Consider the following 19,723-nt stretch of genomic DNA (forward strand, 5'->3'; position numbering starts at 1 on the left):
GTGGTTATGTTTGTTGTGTGGGATTAATGGTGTAAATTTGTTATCGTGTGATGAGCATAAATTTAAAATCTCTGATCAAAAGACATTTGAAACCTGACTGATACGCCCATCATCATTTTAAATTTTAATATAAATGTTCAGATTTCAAAATCAATTTTGTTTAATTTCAAGAGACAAAAAGTGTCCATGTAAATTTAGTTAACCAATTTTCCTCTCTCTCACTTTCTTTGCAGAACTGCAAAGCGACTCCGCTGAAGTGTGGTGAGTTCCAGTGGTCTTGTGCATCTAGAACTCAATGCATCGCAAAAACCTGGAGGTGTGATGGCATGAAAGACTGCCAGGATGAGAGCGATGAATCTGGATGTAAGTTCACATCTGAAATCCATTCCAAACTCCATACCAGAATATTTGAATTAATGCTAAAGTGTAAACATTGCTCATTGTGTAGGTGGTCAAACGAAATGCCCAACGCACTTGTTCCAGTGTGGAAGTGGGGAGTGTGTGGACCCAGATTTGGTGTGCAACAAGGCGTCGGACTGTGTGGATGGGTCTGATGAGGGCGTGGGGTGTCTGAAGAACAACTGCTCCAGTCCTGGAAGCCCATCATGCCAACACTACTGCATTAACACTCCACATGGAGCAGTAAAACATCACTTTAAGTTTTATATTAGCCAATGCATAAATTATCATTAATTACATTTTTGGATGATTTAGTATATTGAACTTAATTCTGTATACCTGAAGTATTTTAAAAGCATATTATGAGAGGAAATGTAAATGCATATAGCTACATGTTCAAAAATGTTGTCTGTTTTCAGAGATGCGGCTGTAAGACTGGCTTCAAGCTTCACTCTGACGGGTTATCCTGCGTTGACATAGATGAGTGTAAAGAGATTCAGCCAGCTGCCTGCAGTCATAAATGCTTTAACACACTGGGCTCCTACATCTGTCAGTGCCACCCTGAATTTTTACTGGAGCCTGATGGTCACAGCTGCAAAACTGCTGGTATTGGCATATTATTAGTTTTTATAAATATTTTGATTTATCCTAAACTTCTTACCCAAGTTCTGCTAAAAAATGACCGCTTGTAAAACATTTTCCTGCCTTTAATTTCACCCAAAAATGTCGAAAAAACAAAACATATTTTCAAGAAAGCTTAAAAAAACTGTAACCATTGGCATCCATAGTAGAAAAAAAAAAACACTATGGAAGTCAATGATTACAGGTTTCCAATTTTTTTTTTTTTAAATATCATCTTTTGTGTTTACCAGAAGAAACTTTAAGTTTAAATGAGTAAAGGGTGCATTTATAAATGACAATTTCCATTTTTGGGATAACTATCCCTTTAAAGGGTCATACCCCCCCCCCCCCCCCCCCCCTTTTTTAGTTCAAGTTAACCTCAGAATTTTTTCATAAAATTCTTTAAGATGGGTGTGGAGTGCTGCAAGCGGAGGGAGGAATGGGTATGGCTGGCAGAGCAGGGGGGAAAGGCCTATTTATTTCTTCAACTCAAGATAAATGGTTGATAATCTGATACAAGATGTAAGGAGACACATGCTTTTATAGTTTACGAAGTAGACTGCAGAGAAATTAACAGTAGTAATTTTAATGCCATTCATAATTTCATGTAATATATAACCACAATTTGTTATCATTAAAAAAAAAATCATGTTTATATAAACACTATAAATGTGGAGAACTTCTCTCCTCCTAAATCCGGGTCTGAATGGAGAAACAATGGATAGCAGTACAGCAGGTCTCTTTCCCCATCTATTCAATCCATTAGCCCTGCTGGTAATCTGGAGGATTGTGTACAAACACAGCAGTGTTCAATGTGTCTGAATGGTAACAAACTCAACTGATAAAAGACAAAGTCTGTCATACTCCAATTCTTGAAGAAATTACATTTCTCCTGACAAAAATGCTTGCTGTACAGACAGCTTTTCTGTATTGGCCCTGACAGCATCGTGGAGAAAGTTATGCAACAACTCATTGGATCATGATCACAAACACACACAAGCCTTGATGAACGGCTAAATACTGCGATAGTGTAAATAGTGTCTTGCGCTCTCACAGCTTGGCAGGTCTGTGGTCTATAGATATTACAGAGTCTTTACACAAATATCTGTTCTTCATATATTTATAAAGAGGTTTTTTTTTTTTTTTTTTTTTTTTTACTATATATTATATATGTTCTTTGTAGTAATCTGATGTGAATTGTGTTTTTGTGCAGATGAGCCCAGTCTTTTAGTCTCTGAACAGGATGAGCTGTTGAATATGGGTCTGCGAAGCTTCAGTATTCAGACTCTTACTGCTCCTGGACGGAAACCCATTTTTTCTCTGGACTATGATCTGAGGGAGAGAAGGGTTTACTGGGCCAGTCTGGAGGATGAGAGCATCAAATATGCCTTCCATGGAGAAAAGGACAATACTGAAACTATTGTCAAAGGTAAAAATAAATAATAATAACAATAGGGGCTGCACGGTGGCGCAGTGGGTAGCATAATCGCCTCACAGCAAGAGGGTCAAAACAATTTGCTTTTTTGTATTGTTGTTGTTATTATTATTAGTATTATTATTAGCAGTATTATTTATTATCAGCATATTTGTATGTTTTATTAAAAGCAAGCTTAAATTTGCCCACCTGTAAGGTTTTAGACCATATGGGGCATAGCATGTGTATTAGGATATAACTAGGACATAATTTTTTGACCACACTTTGTTATTATTGTTCATTTAATCGTTTGCTGGAGATTACACCTGAATTAAGAAATAGTTTTGAAATAAACTTTGCATTCTAAATTAATTACATGCTAGTGCATGTCTGTGGGTACAAGAAGTTTCCCTATTCACGAGAGTGAAAGTGACAGTAAATCATAAGGCTTATTCTCTCATTCTCGCCTGTAGATGTTCTGTTTAACTGTTTTCTTTCTAGTGAAACACTCAGTTTTACCACTTACAAGTCCGTCATGTAAAAAACAAATGCGCTATGGCGCAATGCAACTGACTCTTAAAGGGAATGGGAGATGAGACTCTCATTGGTTTATTCTCAACACCCAACACACCTATAACTTAATGAGCTCAACCCTTAGACCATGCACCACGTCACAAAGCTGATTTTTCTGTCCTGGTCTGGGGGGTCCAATTTCGCTATACGAAAGTGTAGTGACAAATAAAGGCTTGATTGATTGATTGAAAACAGCAAAAGTGGATTTCGACATGCCCTTATTGCTTTTGTGTCCTGCGCTTTGCACTTTGCGCAAAATAGAGCCCTTAATGTTTAATATTACAAAACTTAATTTTAAGCATTACAGTGTATTGTTGAAGTGTGCAAGACTACTGCGATTTAAACTTGTTGATTTGAAATCATTGGTTGATAGTGAAAAAAATTAAACAGTTTCTTATGTCCTGATTTTTAAAGCCTTATCAGAGCTGAAACAAAAGGTGATGCTCTATCGTTTCGTTGACTACATTTGTATTAATATTCAAGTTTATTTTGCAAGAGTGGATCTGAAGATCTGAGAAAGCTCATAAATGTCCACTCATAAACCCTCTACTCAAAGCAACCAGCACAAGGGCAAAAGAGACTAATAAAGCATCAGTCATAATTAGGATTGTCTCCTTCGTCTGATTAGAATGCAACCAAGAAAACCTAATCTTAAATGGACAGTTTAATTGTTTTAAAAAAAATTTAAAACTGAAAAAATTAATTAAAAAACTTTTGAGTGAACTGTCCTCATGATTCCAGCTCTAAAAAGATACAATGCAAAGATTGATAATTCCTGTCTTAAACAAATCTTGCATGTTTAGGTGTGAAGTCAGACTGCATTGCCATTGACTGGATGGGAAGGAATCTTTACTGGGTGGATGGAGTTGCTGGGCAGATTCTAGCTGTGAGACTGACCAACAGTGTTGTACATCCACAAAACTATGTTGTAGTTCTGGATGAGGATCTGAAGCAGCCAAACTCACTTGTGCTGTTGCCTCAGAAAGGGTAAGAAATAAAACACTGTAAAAGTGCTGGGTTCCACACAATCGATTTGTGTTGGGACATCATGAAGGAATAAAGTTAACATTAGTTTTTACAAATTTAAGTGGGTTGAACATACAATTAAGTCGCCCCAGAGAAATCTCAGGAATGGTTTCAGCTTAAGAAGTTTGAGCAAGCTACAAACAATATTTTGAGTAAATATTTAAGAGTGTCATTTACTTTTCTTACTTTATACAAAAAGTAATATTTTGCTGTGTTTTTATGCTGGACCATGGCAATTTTAGACATGTCATAGATGAGCAAATTACACTTTAAACCATCAGTAGGTTGTAGTGATGGGAAGTTTTACTTATCATTTTACTGTATCGACTCAAAAAAAAAAAAAAGTTGTTAATCTCGATGAACGAGACTCAGATCTATTTCGTTAATTTGGTTCAATTTGCCAAAATGTTTTTAAAATGTTACAAATTGCTTCCTAACACATCTACAACTAGCCCAAAAGGTTGATCACACGACAAATAGATACTCATAAATAGAATACTATAAGGAGGAGAAAATAATAATTCAATGTTTACCTGCTCTTTTGTCTATGAATGTATGATCTCTTTGCTCAGCTCACCTCTATATGTCTTCAAATGTCAGTGGTTTTTTCACGTTACACTGACAGTCACATATAATCTGAACCAATGCACACAGTCTAAGCCGATAGGAGCCATGATCGTTCGTTCATCACGTGGCAGAATGACTCAAACCCGAGGACTTGATGTGAACGGATCAAATGTCTTTCCAGCTCTAAACGCATATGATTGGCCCGTGAGGAACGAATGACTCGTTCCAGTCCTTTGAGACCTTTGTTCATGTTCGGAACAAGATATTTTAGATTAAATCTAACAGCTCCTTCATCCTCTATAGATGGCAATGGTTTGATATGTTCAGAAATGAACCAAAAACATTGTCAGAATATTTAACACAATCTCACGGCAATTCGTAACATTTTGATTTAGTGGCTAATTTGTATGAATTCGTAAGAACAAATTTATACAATTTAATACGATTTGCTCATCCCCCAATGACGGTTGGGTTTAGGGGTGGGGTTAGGTGCCACGGCTCCTTTTAAAAATCTTACATTTTCGGATGACTAAATTAGCCACTAAACTGGCAAAATATAAAATACTTACGTTTTCTCGTGAGATCAGGCTGGAATATTCCATGTGACTTCAGTGGTTCAATTGTAATTATACAAGGCTCCAGGAACTGAATGAAGCTCCAAATATTTTCAGGTGAACTTATTTTTAATGCATGATTCACTCTGTTCATTCAAATGTTTCATTCAAATGACTGATTTATTTAGAAAAAAGAGCAAGGACAGTTGGATCATTATGAAACTCATTCAGTTAATGAAACATTGCAGCGTTGCTCTGAGATAACCAAATGTTGTGTTCTGGCTTTGTTTACAAAAAATAAAAAGCTATATCGTGTCCTCACAATAATTTGCTCAATTTTAACCATTTATACTTTTTTTTTTCTATTCTCTATTTATACTTTTTTACAACAGTTAAGCAAACATCACATTTGTGATTCTGCTACTCTGTTAATGTTTGGTAAAACTCTCTTACTTGAATTCCACCAAATCCTTTAACAGCAATTACTATATTTGCATTCATTAATGATAGGGCACTCTTATTGCTTTCTAATAGTTTTCATGATGCACTAAATACCTTGTTTTTTTGTTTTGTTTTTTCAAAATGTTTGAATTCTCTGTATTATCCCACATTACAGTATCATGATAGATATTCACATCCCTACCTCATGTTATTACTAGAGAGTTTAGTCTTGTTGTACGAGTTGAGATGAATGTTTCTGTATGTTGCAGGATCATGTTGTGGTCACAGGTTGGAGGTCAAGCACAGATCGGACGCTCCAGCATGGACGGATCAGACAGGAGGGCAGTGATCAGACGTGGACTCAACTGGCCTGTCAGTATGACGGTGGACATTTTGACCGACAGACTCTACTGGACAGACAAGAAGCTCGGGTGTATTGGCTCAGCCACACTGGATGGAGAAAACATAAGGGCAACTGGACATTTTCAATTGATTTGTTATATTAAAGCCCTAATTTTAGTGCTGCAAATAAGTAAAATGTTTGGCTTTTTTTTTTTTTTCTCCAGTTTCTCCAGCTGTCTCATATGCCTAGTCCGTTCTCCATGGCTGTGTTTAATGACATGATCTACTGGTCTGACACTCAGAGAAGATCTGTTCAAGGAGCCAATAAACTGACTGGCAAGAACCGCAAAGTTTTTCTCAAAAGACCTGGACAGCCATTTGCCCTTAAAGTGAGAATACACATTGCAAGCGTTATTAAATTTCTTCTTTTACAGAATGTGTCAAAATTCGTCCGTTACAGGGTGACACATTTTTAAAATGCTATTTTGCATTGCTGAGTGGTTTTCTCTAATGTTTGTAGGGACAAACGTTCATGTTGGCTTGAGAAAGCTTAACTGGAAGGTTTTCAGGATTTTCAAATCGATTGTTTAAACCTGGTTTGAAATAGGAAAAATAGTGTGATTCGAACATCAGTCGTTTGATTTGCTAGTTTGATTGTCAGCACAAACACATTTTAGCTCAAATCAAATCATGCTGTTAGCGTGTTTAAACATTAGTAAATTAACATCATGTTGTTGTTAGTCATTTTTAATGCATTGTTGCTAACACCTAGCATACATATCTAACACATTTTAGCATGTTTAAAATGTTAGCATAATATGTAAACACTTTTGACCTTTATCTAACACATTAGCATGTTCGTAGCTTTTAGTATATGGTTAACAAATTTTAGTTGGCGTTGGGGGTGGTGGTTTAGCATATTTTAGCATTAGTATATCTGTAGAATGTTTAACATGGTTAACGTTTTTTTAAGGTCTTAAATATTTTTTAGGTTACAATTTGAAAGTCAGCATCTTTCAATAGGCCAAATGTCATGTTTTACACATTTTATGTGAAAGTTTAAAATAACTTGCAGCATATTTTAGATGATTAAAAATAATATTTCAATATGTACTATGTTAGCATTTTACAACATGGCTACCAATGTTTGCATTTTGTAAAATACAGCATAATAATGTTACTGATAGTATGTATCAGTACCTGATCTCTGTGTTCTGTGGTGGTGTTGTAGGTTGTCCACCCTCTTCAGCAGCCCAATGTCCCAAACCCCTGTCAAAGTCTCCACTGTTCTCACGTGTGTCTGCTGGCTCCAGGACTCAAAGCGGTGTGTCGCTGTCCCACCAGAGCTCCTCTGGCTGCGGACGGATTGACTTGTGGTTCGACTTTGGATGATTCCTCCTCCTACCTTATGTTACTGTCTCTCACCACGATCACACAGGTATAATTAAACACTAATCATAATAATATAACACAGAATAATTGAATGCCAGCCAGTGGCATCACTAGACCCCATTTATGCTTTGAGATATGATTTACTTCAAATGCAAAGTGTATTTAATAAAGAGTTGTACTCCCAGAATAAAAAAAATATTCTCTTTGTGCAACCGAACCAACGCTGATGAAAAGTGTAGTTTAATCAAAAAGCTGCAAAATCCAGAGACATTTATCTCAACCCGTACAACAAGACTGAACTCTCCTGTAATAACATGAGATAGAGAGGTGAATATCTATGATGATACTGTAATGAGCTGATAATACATAGAATTCAAACATTTAAAAAAAAAAAAAAAAAAAACTGAGCATGTGCGCAGATTAAAAAAAAAGCTGCTGCTTGAAGTTGACGTTGCTCTACTCCCAGTGTAAGTCCCAGTCCTGAACATGCACGCTAAAAAAATTGCTGCGCCGCTCATGCGTTGTGAAACAGGCGCAACAGTCTTTTAAGTGGAGGTGTTGGCACTCAGTGAGTTTTGCAAGTCGACAAAACAAAGTTTAACTAATATGATTGTGATCTTATTTTGACTAAGCATGACTCCTGATAGATTTTTGTATGAAGCAAAAAGGAGGCATGATGAGGTAAGATTTAATAAACTTAATTCTCGGCCATGAGTCGTGACGAAGACAACACGCAACAATTCTATAAAATATCTTTTTTTTGTATTCAATTGAATTGTCTATAAAGTTTCATTCTACTAAAATGAATTTTGATACAAAAGATTTCTTATAGTCTTAGATCACTCCAGTTTGGTCTTTTAGATTGTTTTCAGTTACATTTAGAATTTATTTATTTATTAATAATCATAATGGTCTTATTTTTTATTTTATTTATTTTTTTTTTTTGAGGGGGAGCTGTACCCCAGTAGAGCTTTGTCTTGCAACGTCCTAATGCCAATACAGACAGTGGTCTGACAGACAAATACTTAAAGCTTGTACTATTATTTTTAACTTTGTAAGCCTCAAGTATTTGTCTGTCCCACCTTCAAGTATTTGTTGGTTTTAAAAACTTGTCTTGCTGTGCCAATTTACCAGTTCATCAGTTTGTGTTCGTAATATTTCTTTAAAATCTAAAAGGCATTTTAAAAAAATTGTTGCACAACAATGTTTGTGGGAATAGCTAAAAATACATTAAGTTTCTTTTCTTTTTTAAAATCATAATTATATTATGTGCAGGTTGTGTTGCATGAAGACATTTGATGTATTTACAGTTGGAAATTTACAAACTTAATAGTTTTGTTAGTATTATGCTTTGCAAAGTACTTAAATTTGGACATTTTTAAAGAATTTTATTTATTTATTCTTTCATTAAAAATTTAATTCACTACATTCATTTAGATATCATTCACAACATTCATTGATAATTGGCCAAATATCATATCCTAACAAACAATCTATCAATGAAAATCTACTTGTGTATTATACTTCATTATAACTTGCAGTTCTGTTTTACAATTATAGATCATTTACATGTTGGTTATAAATGTATAATTGGTATTATGATTTTTATTATTATTATCATTGTTAATGTCTTAATTTTTGAAATAAAGCTGTCTATAGATGTAAATCATTTACCTTATTTAATTTTAATATTTTATCAGATCGTGTACAAATAAATTTTTATCCTAATAAAATAAACTGTGTACATGGGGCCTGCTTGTGCACATGAATACACTAAACAATATTCACCTAAATATGTATGGTGTTCTTGAAGTTTTGTTGCAATATAAATTGTACTCTTTCCCTTAACTGTTATAATAATAAAAAAAAGTCTAAATGTGATTTGTCACTTGTATTAACAAGATATTGCTACAATAAGTCTTGCCCCTCTGTCTTTTCTCCCGAAGATCTTTACTAAGAGCATGCAGTCTGAAGTTGGGCTGAAGCAGTGGCCCAATCACCGATCTTTGCCTCTGCTTGGTGTTTCTGAAGCCTCTGATTTCGACATGCTTCTCCAGGACCGAAGTATCACTCTAGCAGACGCCTCTGTGGGCTCTGTCTCTCAGCTTGGCCTGCGCAGCTCTGGCTTCTCTCCAATCGGACTCGTCCTCCAACTGAAGGGGGACATCCTGTCAGCTCTGGCTCTGGACTGGGTCACCAAAAACCTCTACTGGAGCAGCATGAAGAGGCCGGAGCTGTTTGTTACATCTCCTGGAGGGAAGCTCACAGCAGTGGTTCTGCAGGCTGAGCTGGCAGGCACAGTCTCTATTGCTCTGCACCCCCCTTCAGGTCGGATGTGTTTCACTGCTGTGGGACGCAGGGGTGCTGATATGCTGCCCCAAGTGGACTGCGCTCACATGGACGGGGCAAACCGAACCCGGCTCTGGAGTAAAGCAAAAATGCCAGTGTCACTAGCCTTGTCGGAGAAGGGGAACACGTTGTATTGGGCTGATATTGGTACGTTCATGAAAATGTCTGTTTTGTGGCTTAAACAAAAAGGGTGCAAAATAGAGTCTTGTGTTAAAATGAATTAATTTATTTTTTTTTATAAATGGCATACAGTTATTTTTTTGTAAATTGAAGTAATGGTCCTCATCGAACCCAAACATTGTCATTATTAATGTTGTTTATTCAATTAATATTAATTTAGTGGTAATTATACCTTTTTAACTTTTAACTGATTCATTTAAGAAATAATTACTTATTTATTGCAATAAACAACCATTTAATAAACTTTTGAAATAATAAAAATAAATGTCTTTGTCTTTTCTAAATAAGTTAATGTATGTTGGGTTTTTTTAGTTCAAAAAATTTTTTTTTTATTAATTTTTTAATAATATATTTTCAAGTTTAAATACTAACCATAGTAATTTAGGTTTAGGGTTACACACCTGTTATATTATTAATAATAATAGTAATAATAATAATAATACTCAATCATAACAATAACAGTTGTTTGTTTCCTAATCAAGTCCTAATTCCTTTGACCAATTAATAATGACATCTGTTTGTTTTTTTTTCTTCCAGGGAGTGATTTGATTTGCTCTGTTAACATCGATGGCTCTAATTATAAGGAGTTCAGCACCGGTTCTGAATTTATGGTGTCTTTTGCTCGTATTGACAACATCTACTTCTGGATCACACTGGACAACGGTAATGATTCATGACCTCCAGACAGGTGTGCACAGTGCAGTTCTGTGCAGGAGCCACAAGATGGCATGGAGAGATCCTTCTTAAATATTCAGTTCATATTAAAAGTACTATTTATATTTTATACTATAATATTTTAAAGTCACTTAAAGGCATTTATTGACCAATCTCCAATTTGCAACAAATTTGCGTTTCAAATTATATTTGGACTATAGTTTATACATTTATGGAAATACACTGATTTACCTTTAACAGGAATTGTCATTTGGTTATCAAAGCCAATCGAACTACATAAAATGCAACTAAGCAGTATTACCTAGAGAGAACAAAAAATTTCTACAAGATTTGCGTAATAAAGACAGACATCATAGTATTCTAACAAAATCTCTCTTTTTTTTCCCCTTCCTTCAAAGTTGCCTTTGTGTTTGCAAATTTTCAGAATTGATTGATTATTCAAAAGACCAACCCCTCACTGACAGGTCCAGAATTTGTTCATGAGCTCATTTGCCCTATGTATTTTGACTGCTATGCCCTATTAAATAGTAAAAAAACTCATCGAAAAATGCTTTAGACCAAGCAAAATCCTGGTGTGACATCAGTTAATTAGTTTTGGCCAATGCAAACAATTATCCAACATCTATCTGTGCAAGAAAACATCTGACATAAGCAAAGTCGTTTTTCGCAACTGCATTGTTTTTCAATTGTGAAAACATTTTACAAGTAACTTACTCCAAATCTTAGACCTTATGCTTAAAAGAAAACATGACCAATAAAAAAAGGTGTGTAGCACCAATATTAAATGGCCCATGTAAAAATTAAATACTAATTTGGCTTATGTTGTTATTCATGATTTTCAAATGTATTTATTTATTTTATTTTTTTTACAAGAAATGCTAGAAAAATTGTGAAGCTCTATTATTATTGCATTTTATTTATTTTTTTTATTCAAACGGCTAAATTCTGACTGAGGGCAGTTGTATGTGTTGGCCAGTTTGTTATTTTCATAATAAATTACAGTAAACCATAGTTTTTCATTTAAAACATAATTATTTCTAATCATATATGATGTCATTGTCTTCTTATTCTAATTATTTAGGAAATATTTTTTGTACATCAAAGTGTGGTTATGACCATCTAACAATCTAATCAGCTAAATTAAATCCGCTTATAAGCTTTTCAGCTTATTTCCTGCTATTCCGATTGAAAGCTGTTCTGTAATTTACAAGTAGCCATTTTTTTCTTTGGGACTTGAATTCTGACTTGTTTTCATTCAGTTTTGATTTTTGCAATTTTAATTTGCATAAGCTGACCTGCAACTTTTTTTCTTGCATTACTGGTGGTAAAAAAATCCTAAATGTGAAAAATATATATATATCTTTAATTCTGAACCAGGTACTTCTCAACTCTGGTACTCCGATGGTTTACAGCCCAAGCAGATGTGGTTTGAGGTGAAGACGAGTGTTATTGAGCTGAAGGCTTACAGCAGGTCCAGTCAGAAAGGTGCTTCTCTTGTGTGTGTGCGTGAGAAACGTGACTGGTCTGAGGTGTATGAAAAGACTGGTCACGTGTTTGGAGGAGCTTGAGCCACACAATAGACACCTTTTAGCGTCTCCTTTTACTTTTCCCACACCCTTCACTGCAGAACAGACTCACTCATTCACTTTACATTATTCAGTTCACAATAACAGACTGACACAAATTCCTCCTCTTGTGTGTGAATGCATACTGTGCGAACATTTTCTGAATTCTTAGTGGCTGAATGATCTAATGCATTTGTCAACAAAGCATCTTGTGCTACAGTAGTAACCTTGGTTTAGCCTTACATTTCCAGTGTGACTGTATAGTTCAGATGTTCTCTTTGGAAATTGTTGTTTGACATTTAAAAATTATATTTTTAAACAATTATACATTTAAATGTATATCATCTTATTTTTTGTAATTTAATGTATTTCCTATTTGTTAATTTATCTAATTTAGTTCATTTGTGTGTTAATGTAATTTATCGTCTTGTTTTTAATTTGCTCAATTGTTTTTCATTGGAAGTTTAAGGCCAAACCAATATTGTTGGCTAAAGTAGCAGTGTCTTTTTTTTGTTTCTTACACTTTTAACAATTGTTAGTTATAGTGTTTATTGTATTATTAGTTTATAATATTTATGTAATTGTTCTAATTTATCCTAACAATACATTGTACATTAAAATGCAAATATGTCTTACATTTAAGTTTATTTCAAAGCCATTTTCATTTTTGTGTGTTTTTATTTTTTGTCCCTTTCTTATTTTCTTTGCCAGGATTTAATGCATGCTCCATGAGCAACGGGGGTTGCAGTCATCTTTGTTTGCCAAATCCTGGTGGTCGCACATGTCGCTGCGCTCAGGACTATCTATCGGTGAACAACACCAAATGTGTGTCCAGCCTCAAGTGTCCCGTGGGTTTAAAAGCCTGTAGAGATAGGCTCAAGTGTATCCCTGTGGCAAAATTCTGTGATCAGGTCCCAGACTGCCAGGATGCGTCCGATGAGGAGTGTAAGCGATTCCTAAATGCTAACCAACTTTACATTGTCCAATTATTTCATAATATTACATTGATGAACTCGATCACAGACTCTCTGCAGTAGTTTGAGGTGTTCTGGTAGTGGTTCTGCTGCTGGTTAGGCTTCATTTGAATGTTCTGAGTAGCCTTTAGCATGTTGTTAATCTAGTTAAAATGATCATTACTGTTATTTTGGTCCATTTTAACCATGATTAGTATTCATATAATATTTCCCTTATGAGATAAATGTTGTATAATATGGGCACACTTGTCTTATGCCTGGTTTCCACCAAGAGGTACGGTTCGATGTGGTTCATTCTCGCTTGAAAATGTTTACATATAACATGAAAGTGCCTGATGCATATGGAGAGTAAAGAGGAAAGTGTTTCTTACAGATGGTTTGTCAAACCCACTTGCCTGAGAGACACTGACAGAATTGTACAATATTTTCCTGGTATCATTAACTGACCTAACTAATGACTACACAGCAGGAAAAGTACAGATAGGGAGTGGCCAATCAAACCTGACTAGTTAAGTGCACATGTACCAGCCAGATACCAAAACAACCTGAACATTAAGCGTTTACACCAGTGCAGTTGTGTTCAGATTTGTCTCTAACATTATCAATAAAATTAGCAGGTTGCAGTCTAGAACCATTTTGTCTTTACACATCAATACTGTAATAGATTTTATTAATTTGTGATATGGCACAGATATTGTGCAGCTCTATGCTAGCCAGTTTCTAGGGTTTTCTGACAGTTGCTGCCAGCTAGGCTGTTTTTAGATGTTCACCGTAGTTGTTAGCATGTTTCTAAGTTTTTTCAATGGTTGCTTCTTGCTAGAATGCATGCTAGGGTGTTCAGTGTACCTGTTGGCATGTTTGCTAAACAATTTAGAGTATTCTGTTGGTGGCTATTTGATGGCTGTATGTTGAGGTGTTTAGACAAGTTATTGGCATTTTCTTGGCAGTTTCCAGACATTTCTTCTGGTTGCTACTTGTTAGGTTGTGGGCTAGGGCTTTCAGGCAAGTTGTTAGCATGTTCCTAGAAAGTTTCTATGATAATCTGCTAGTTTCCTTTTGCTAGGCTGTGTGCTAGGGTGTTCAAAATAGTTGTTAGGACATGTGTAGATATTCTGGAAGTTGCTGCCTACTAGGCTGTAAGCTACAGTGTTAAGAGTATTTGTTAGCATGTTGCAAAATTGTTTCTAAGATATTCTGCCTGAGTCCTTTTGCTAGGCTGTGTGCTAGGGTGTTCAAAGTAGTTATTAGGAAGTTTTGAAATTTTAGAAATTGCTGAATGCTAGGCTGTAATCTAGGGTCTTTGAGTTGCTAGATATATCGACGAATTAGACTAGATCTATGAGAGGGGTTAGAAAATCCTCACCCTTGAACAAGCTGCTAATTTATTTATTTTTTACATTTGGATGAATGTAAACCTTCTGCTATTAACACTCAAAAACACTTTTAAAACTTTATTGTAATGTGGTCAGTGTTAAGAAGTCACTTGGTAACTAAAGGCACCTAAATAATTTTTCTTATTGACAGGTGACCGTGTGAAAACCAAACCAGGGGTGAAATCCAAATCTGGGCCTGGCTCTCTCGACTCTGCTGTTGAACTTTCTCCATCTTCAGAAAATGGTGTTGTGGTGGAGAATGTGGGCAGTGTGTCATGTGCTGCCGAGCAATGCAGTGCTCATGGGAAGTGTGTAAGTGTGAACGGTGTGCTGGCGTGTGAATGTGACAAAGGCTTCAGCGGAGATAACTGTCAGAACACCAAATCCAGCGGCACCGCTATCGCTCTCACACTCATGTTTCTCTTCGGAGGAGCTCTAATGGTCGCCATCTTCCTCATGAGAAGGTTAATCTTTTATTTAAATGTAATGCACTCACTGGCCACTTTATTAGGTATTAGAGTTTAACTATGTTCAGAACATAGAAGCACCAGTGAATGTGTTTAGGCATGCAGATGTGGTGAAGATGAGCTGCTTCAATTCAGACCAAGTTTTAGAATAGGAATAGAAAAGCTATTTAGCTGACATTGAACATGGCATGGTTGTTGCTGCCAAATGGCCTGGTCTGAATATTTTAGAAACTGCTGAATTTTTATGCACAACCACAACCGAAAGAATGATTCATGTGGGTGAAAACAGCTTTATGCCAATGGTCGGGAGAATCACCAGACTGATTTGAGCTGATCGAAAGACAACGGAAACTGAAATAAGCACCTCTGGACATTCAACACATTAAGCCTTGCAGCAGATGAGCTACAGCAGCAGAAAAAAAACACCAGTGACACTCCTCCTGTCAGATAAAGAAAACAACACACTGCAGTCTATGATTGATATAAGCTCACAAAAATGCATCAATCTGTATACAGGACAAAGGTTGACTGGTCTAAATCTTGATTTCTGTCCTTGCATTTGCATGAACGAAATTGATGTAAATGACGTGAAGACATTAATCTGTATTGTCTTGCATGCCCAGGTCAAACTGCTGCTGGTGTTATGTAGGCAATTATTAATAACAAAATTTAGATTTGTAGGTGACAAATCACAAAGAATCTTGATGAACTCTGGGAGTCCTGTGGGAATGCTTTCTTTTCCATTCCAAATAACATAAAATTCCATATAACATAACTTTATTAATGAGTTATTTGAGTCATTGCAGAGATGTATGGATGCAGTCCTCCAAGCTCATGGGAGTGATACGCTATTCTTTTTTTCCCCACTGCACCATAATTTTATATTCTATACTATACACTATTTCTGTTAAGTGACAAGACTTGTCCAAGCAAAGTCAGACTTTACTATAATAAAATATAATCATGTATTTTTATTTGTTGCTAAAATAAGCATAATCTAGGGGCCCTTGCCCTTCAAAAAAGCCCCTTTTAATACCAAATGATCAATTGGAAGTCAATATGTTTGTTTTTCCTTAAACTTGGATAGGTGGCAAGACTTTGTGAGGTAGTGTACCTAATATAGTGGCAATGGGTGAAGATTTAAAATGTAGACCTGATTTGTATATCAAATTTCATCCTGATTTGTTTCTGTTTACAGAAGGGCACGAGCAGCAAGGGAAGAGTCGACTGAAAAAGAGAATCTAGTGACTGACGTGAAAGAGCACTTGACCTTCTCAGCTCAGAACTTTGCTAATGAGCTGTATGATCCAGAAGAGGTATTTTTTGGTTTTTAAATCTTTGCAATTCTTTTTGGAGCACAAAAGGAGACGTTTTGAAAAATAGTTGCACTTTGTCTTGTGATGGGCATATAAACAAGCTTTGAAAACATTTGATTCATTTTTGTAGTTTATAAAAAACACAGTGGTAGAATACAGGACCGTGTGTGTGGTGACGCATGGTGTTTGTTTACATGGCATTCCTAGTACAGCTCCAATTTGCAACTTTTTTTGTGCAGATGACAGTTTTTTTTCTCTCTTTTCTTTAGATTTCCTATTTGATGATAAAAATACAAAAAAAAAAAAAAAAGAATTGTGCTGGCTGGAACTGTTCCAAGCAGACTAGAATTGGATAAAACTTCCATTTTAACCCTAGAGTAGCCTGAACAGTCCGCTAAACCTCTCCATTTGTGTTCAACAAAGAGAATATTGCGTTTAGAATGACACTAATGTATAAAGGTTGAAAAGGCTGACTCACAATTCAATCATATGACTTTCTCTTTCCTGTAGGTTCCTATTTCTTCAATCGTCACCACTCCTGTTGTCAGTTAAAACATTTATATAATTTTTAATTTTCAATAAAAAATAAATATTAATAGCAAGATATAGTGTTGTTCACTTCCTGGTCAGAAAGATATTACATGGAAAAGGGGCTTTAGTGCTTTTCACATAAATTACATGTTGAAATGTCAGTTGTTTGAAATTTTTAGGAAACATTTATGCAGTACTTCAATACAGAAACCACACAATGTACATGCCTTAGGCTGGAGTCATTTCAGTCTGTTTCAATGCACAAGCATTTGATTATGCAAATTCTACTTTCAATACTCTACTTCCAGCATCTCCCCCTTTGTGAAACCTAACCAGGAGGAAGAGCCAGTGAATCAATGTCTTTATCACAGTTTTGGGGAGAGAAAAAATTAGGATAGCGCTCCTCCTACTTCAGTCTCCACATCAAAGTTCATAAAACCAAAGGTCAAGGTGCTCCAGGATTGGCCAGCCCAGTCACCAGATATGAATGTTATTGAGCATGTCTGGGGTAAGATGGAGGAGGAGGCATTGAAGATGAATCCAGTGAATCTTGCTGAACTCTGGGAGGGCTGCGTAAACGCTTTCTTTGCCATTCCAGATGACTTTATTAAGTTACTTGAGTCATTGCAGAGATGTATTGATGCAGTCCTCCAAGCACATGAGTATCAAACACAATATTAAATATTTTTCCACTGCACCATGAATTTTATATTCTATACTCTACATCATTTCTATTAAGTGACAATACTTTTGTCTAAGCAAACTCAGACCTTACTGTTCTAATTAAATAATTAAAAATCAAGGCATGATCATTTTATTTTTATAAAATAAGTGTAATCTAGAAGCCTTTGCCTTTTCTTATAAGCCGCTTCTGATACCAAATGATCAACTAGAAGTCAAGTTATTAGTTGTTCTGCCTAACCTTGGATAGGCGAAAAGATTGATTTCATCAATGTTTATTCAGAGGGCAACACTCGTTTTGACAAGTGAAGAGTATAATTTCTCATGCTAAAAGTATCTGGATATTTGTACAATTTGACAAGACTATTCATAAAGTGTAATATTTTGAATGTCACATCAGTATTGGTATAGATATTACTGATGTTTTTAGCTCGTAATGTAGTCACCAAATAATGTAGTGATGATTTGAATTTATCAAATATTATTTTGATATTTTATCCTCATGCAGGGCACCAAATATTGTAGTGATAAATTCTTTGGTTTGTCTCAAATAAAAAAATCTCGGGGACGCACAAACAATCGCTTGAAGAGAGTTTTAGCAAAGTTGAAAGTATTTTAGGGAGGCACTACTAATGTTAGTTGCTGTTCCAATCTTCCCGTTACCTTACAGCAGGGGTGTCCAAAGTCAGTCCTGGAGGGCCGGTGTTCAGCTGACTTTAGCTCCAACTTGCTTTAACGCATCTGCCTGGAAGTTTCTAGTAAGAGCTTGATTAGCTTTAGGCGTGTTTGATTAGGGTTGGAGCTAAACTCTCTAGGACACCGGCCCTCCAAGATTGAGTGTGGACACCCCTGCCTTAAAGGCTTTTGTTTCTTCTTAAAGAGAGTGAGGTACTGTATAATGCATGCATAGCGAACATTGTCAACCCCCTTCAAACATCAACAGACTTCAAGTTTATTACAAGCAAAACCTTTTACAACCAACCCAACAACCATTTTTTAAGGGATGTTTTATCCTTTCTCTAAGGTAGTATTGAAAAGATGTTGCCTTTCAATTCCATGTGGGATGTCAGCCAATGTGTGACTGACATTTTCATAGTCGTAGTTAATATTAAAGCGGTTTTAAAAAGTCTTACATCCTTTATTGTTAAGGAATTTTTAAAAATTCCCTGCCGCTGAAATTTTGTAAAATGCAGTTTTTAATGAAATCAGTCACTGATGTTTGTGTTGTGTATTACTAATTATTTTATTTAAAACACACTGAAGATCGTGTTTCTCAGTGGTGATTCATTTGTGTTAGTGGTGTTACTGTGTTTTTACTCATCACATTAACAAAATGCTGACATAATATTTATCAATCAGATAGATTGATAGAGTGTGTATGTGAAGTTTCAGCTCATAATACCACACAAAAAATATAACTTTGAAACTGCTCCTTTTGGGCTATTACTTTAAATTCAATTAAGATTGTGCTCCCATGCAGCCTGGTTTTCAAAAGAGGGCGGAGCTTCAATTCCCACTGTGGTAGATTCAGAATCAAGTGTAACTCCAATGCTAATGAGGGCAAAGAGCTAATAGTATAATATGATTCTACTATAGCCTATGCTTTTTGATGAGGGAAACATCGTAACTAATGGGCGGGGCTTTGTTTCTGCAAACTGTTTTTATGAAGTGTGATAATAAAAAATAATGTTTAGTATTAGAAGTAAAAATGTACTTCTAATGGTAAATTATTTGTGATTTTAAAAAATATTAATTGTTTACATTAGAAGCTGGATATATTCATAAACTGTTGCCGCACATGCACATACACACAACTGTTTAAATAAATGCGATTTTTGCATAATAGATCCCCTTTAAAACAAATAATACATAAGCTCCTAATTTGTTGCATTATCATATTTTTTCTGTAACTGACTGCATGTGCTGATAAAAATCAAGAAATTACTTCATATAATTAACCTCTAATATTTCCAATAAGGTAGCCTAGGTTACATCAGTGGTAACCCTAAAAAAACATTACATGTGAACTTTAAATAATTTGTACAACAAACGTATATTAAAGGGGTGGTCCAGAATGTAATTTTAAGGCTTGGTTGTGTTTAAGATGCAAAGCAATGTGTGCTCGTGTTTCACTTGAAGGAAATCGTGTCTCACTTTGAATATACACAGCTACTCAGCTAACATGAAAACAACTGATATATTTCCTAGTTCCTCTGAAAGGCATGCCCTTAAGTGACTCTGATTGGTCATCGTTATAATGTGCTGCGATTCGCGGATCAGCTC

At 35.5% G+C, this 19,723-nt stretch overlaps 1 protein-coding gene across 7 annotated transcripts in view; it reads left to right on the forward strand.

The window, feature by feature from the left end:
- lrp13b (low-density lipoprotein receptor related-protein 13 b) overlaps positions 1-16,830 on the forward strand; it is a 70,271-nt gene extending 53,441 nt beyond the window's left edge. For 6 of the 7 annotated variants that reach the window (XM_087270264.1, XM_087270268.1, XM_087270266.1 and 3 more), the window contains 15 exons: positions 234-363; positions 449-642; positions 819-1,005; positions 2,234-2,449; positions 3,811-3,994; positions 5,865-6,066; positions 6,162-6,326; positions 7,169-7,375; positions 9,276-9,825; positions 10,396-10,521; positions 11,911-12,018; positions 12,810-13,043; positions 14,597-14,909; positions 16,111-16,228; positions 16,739-16,830. In XM_087270264.1, the coding sequence (XP_087126390.1) occupies positions 234-363; positions 449-642; positions 819-1,005; positions 2,234-2,449; positions 3,811-3,994; positions 5,865-6,066; positions 6,162-6,326; positions 7,169-7,375; positions 9,276-9,825; positions 10,396-10,521; positions 11,911-12,018; positions 12,810-13,043; positions 14,597-14,909; positions 16,111-16,228; positions 16,739-16,780 (2,976 nt within the window). In that variant the 3' untranslated portion in view covers positions 16,781-16,830. The remainder of the gene's footprint in view (positions 1-233; positions 364-448; positions 643-818; positions 1,006-2,233; positions 2,450-3,810; positions 3,995-5,864; positions 6,067-6,161; positions 6,327-7,168; positions 7,376-9,275; positions 9,826-10,395; positions 10,522-11,910; positions 12,019-12,809; positions 13,044-14,596; positions 14,910-16,110; positions 16,229-16,738) is intronic. The other variant, XR_015500904.1, reaches the window with a different exon arrangement.
- Positions 16,831-19,723: the final 2,893 nt, after the last annotated feature.

The sequence above is a fragment of the Danio rerio genome, chromosome 10, assembly GCF_052040795.2.
Source record: "Danio rerio strain M-AB ecotype USA chromosome 10, GRCz13ab, whole genome shotgun sequence".
NCBI classification, from domain to species: Eukaryota; Metazoa; Chordata; class Actinopteri; order Cypriniformes; family Danionidae; genus Danio; species Danio rerio.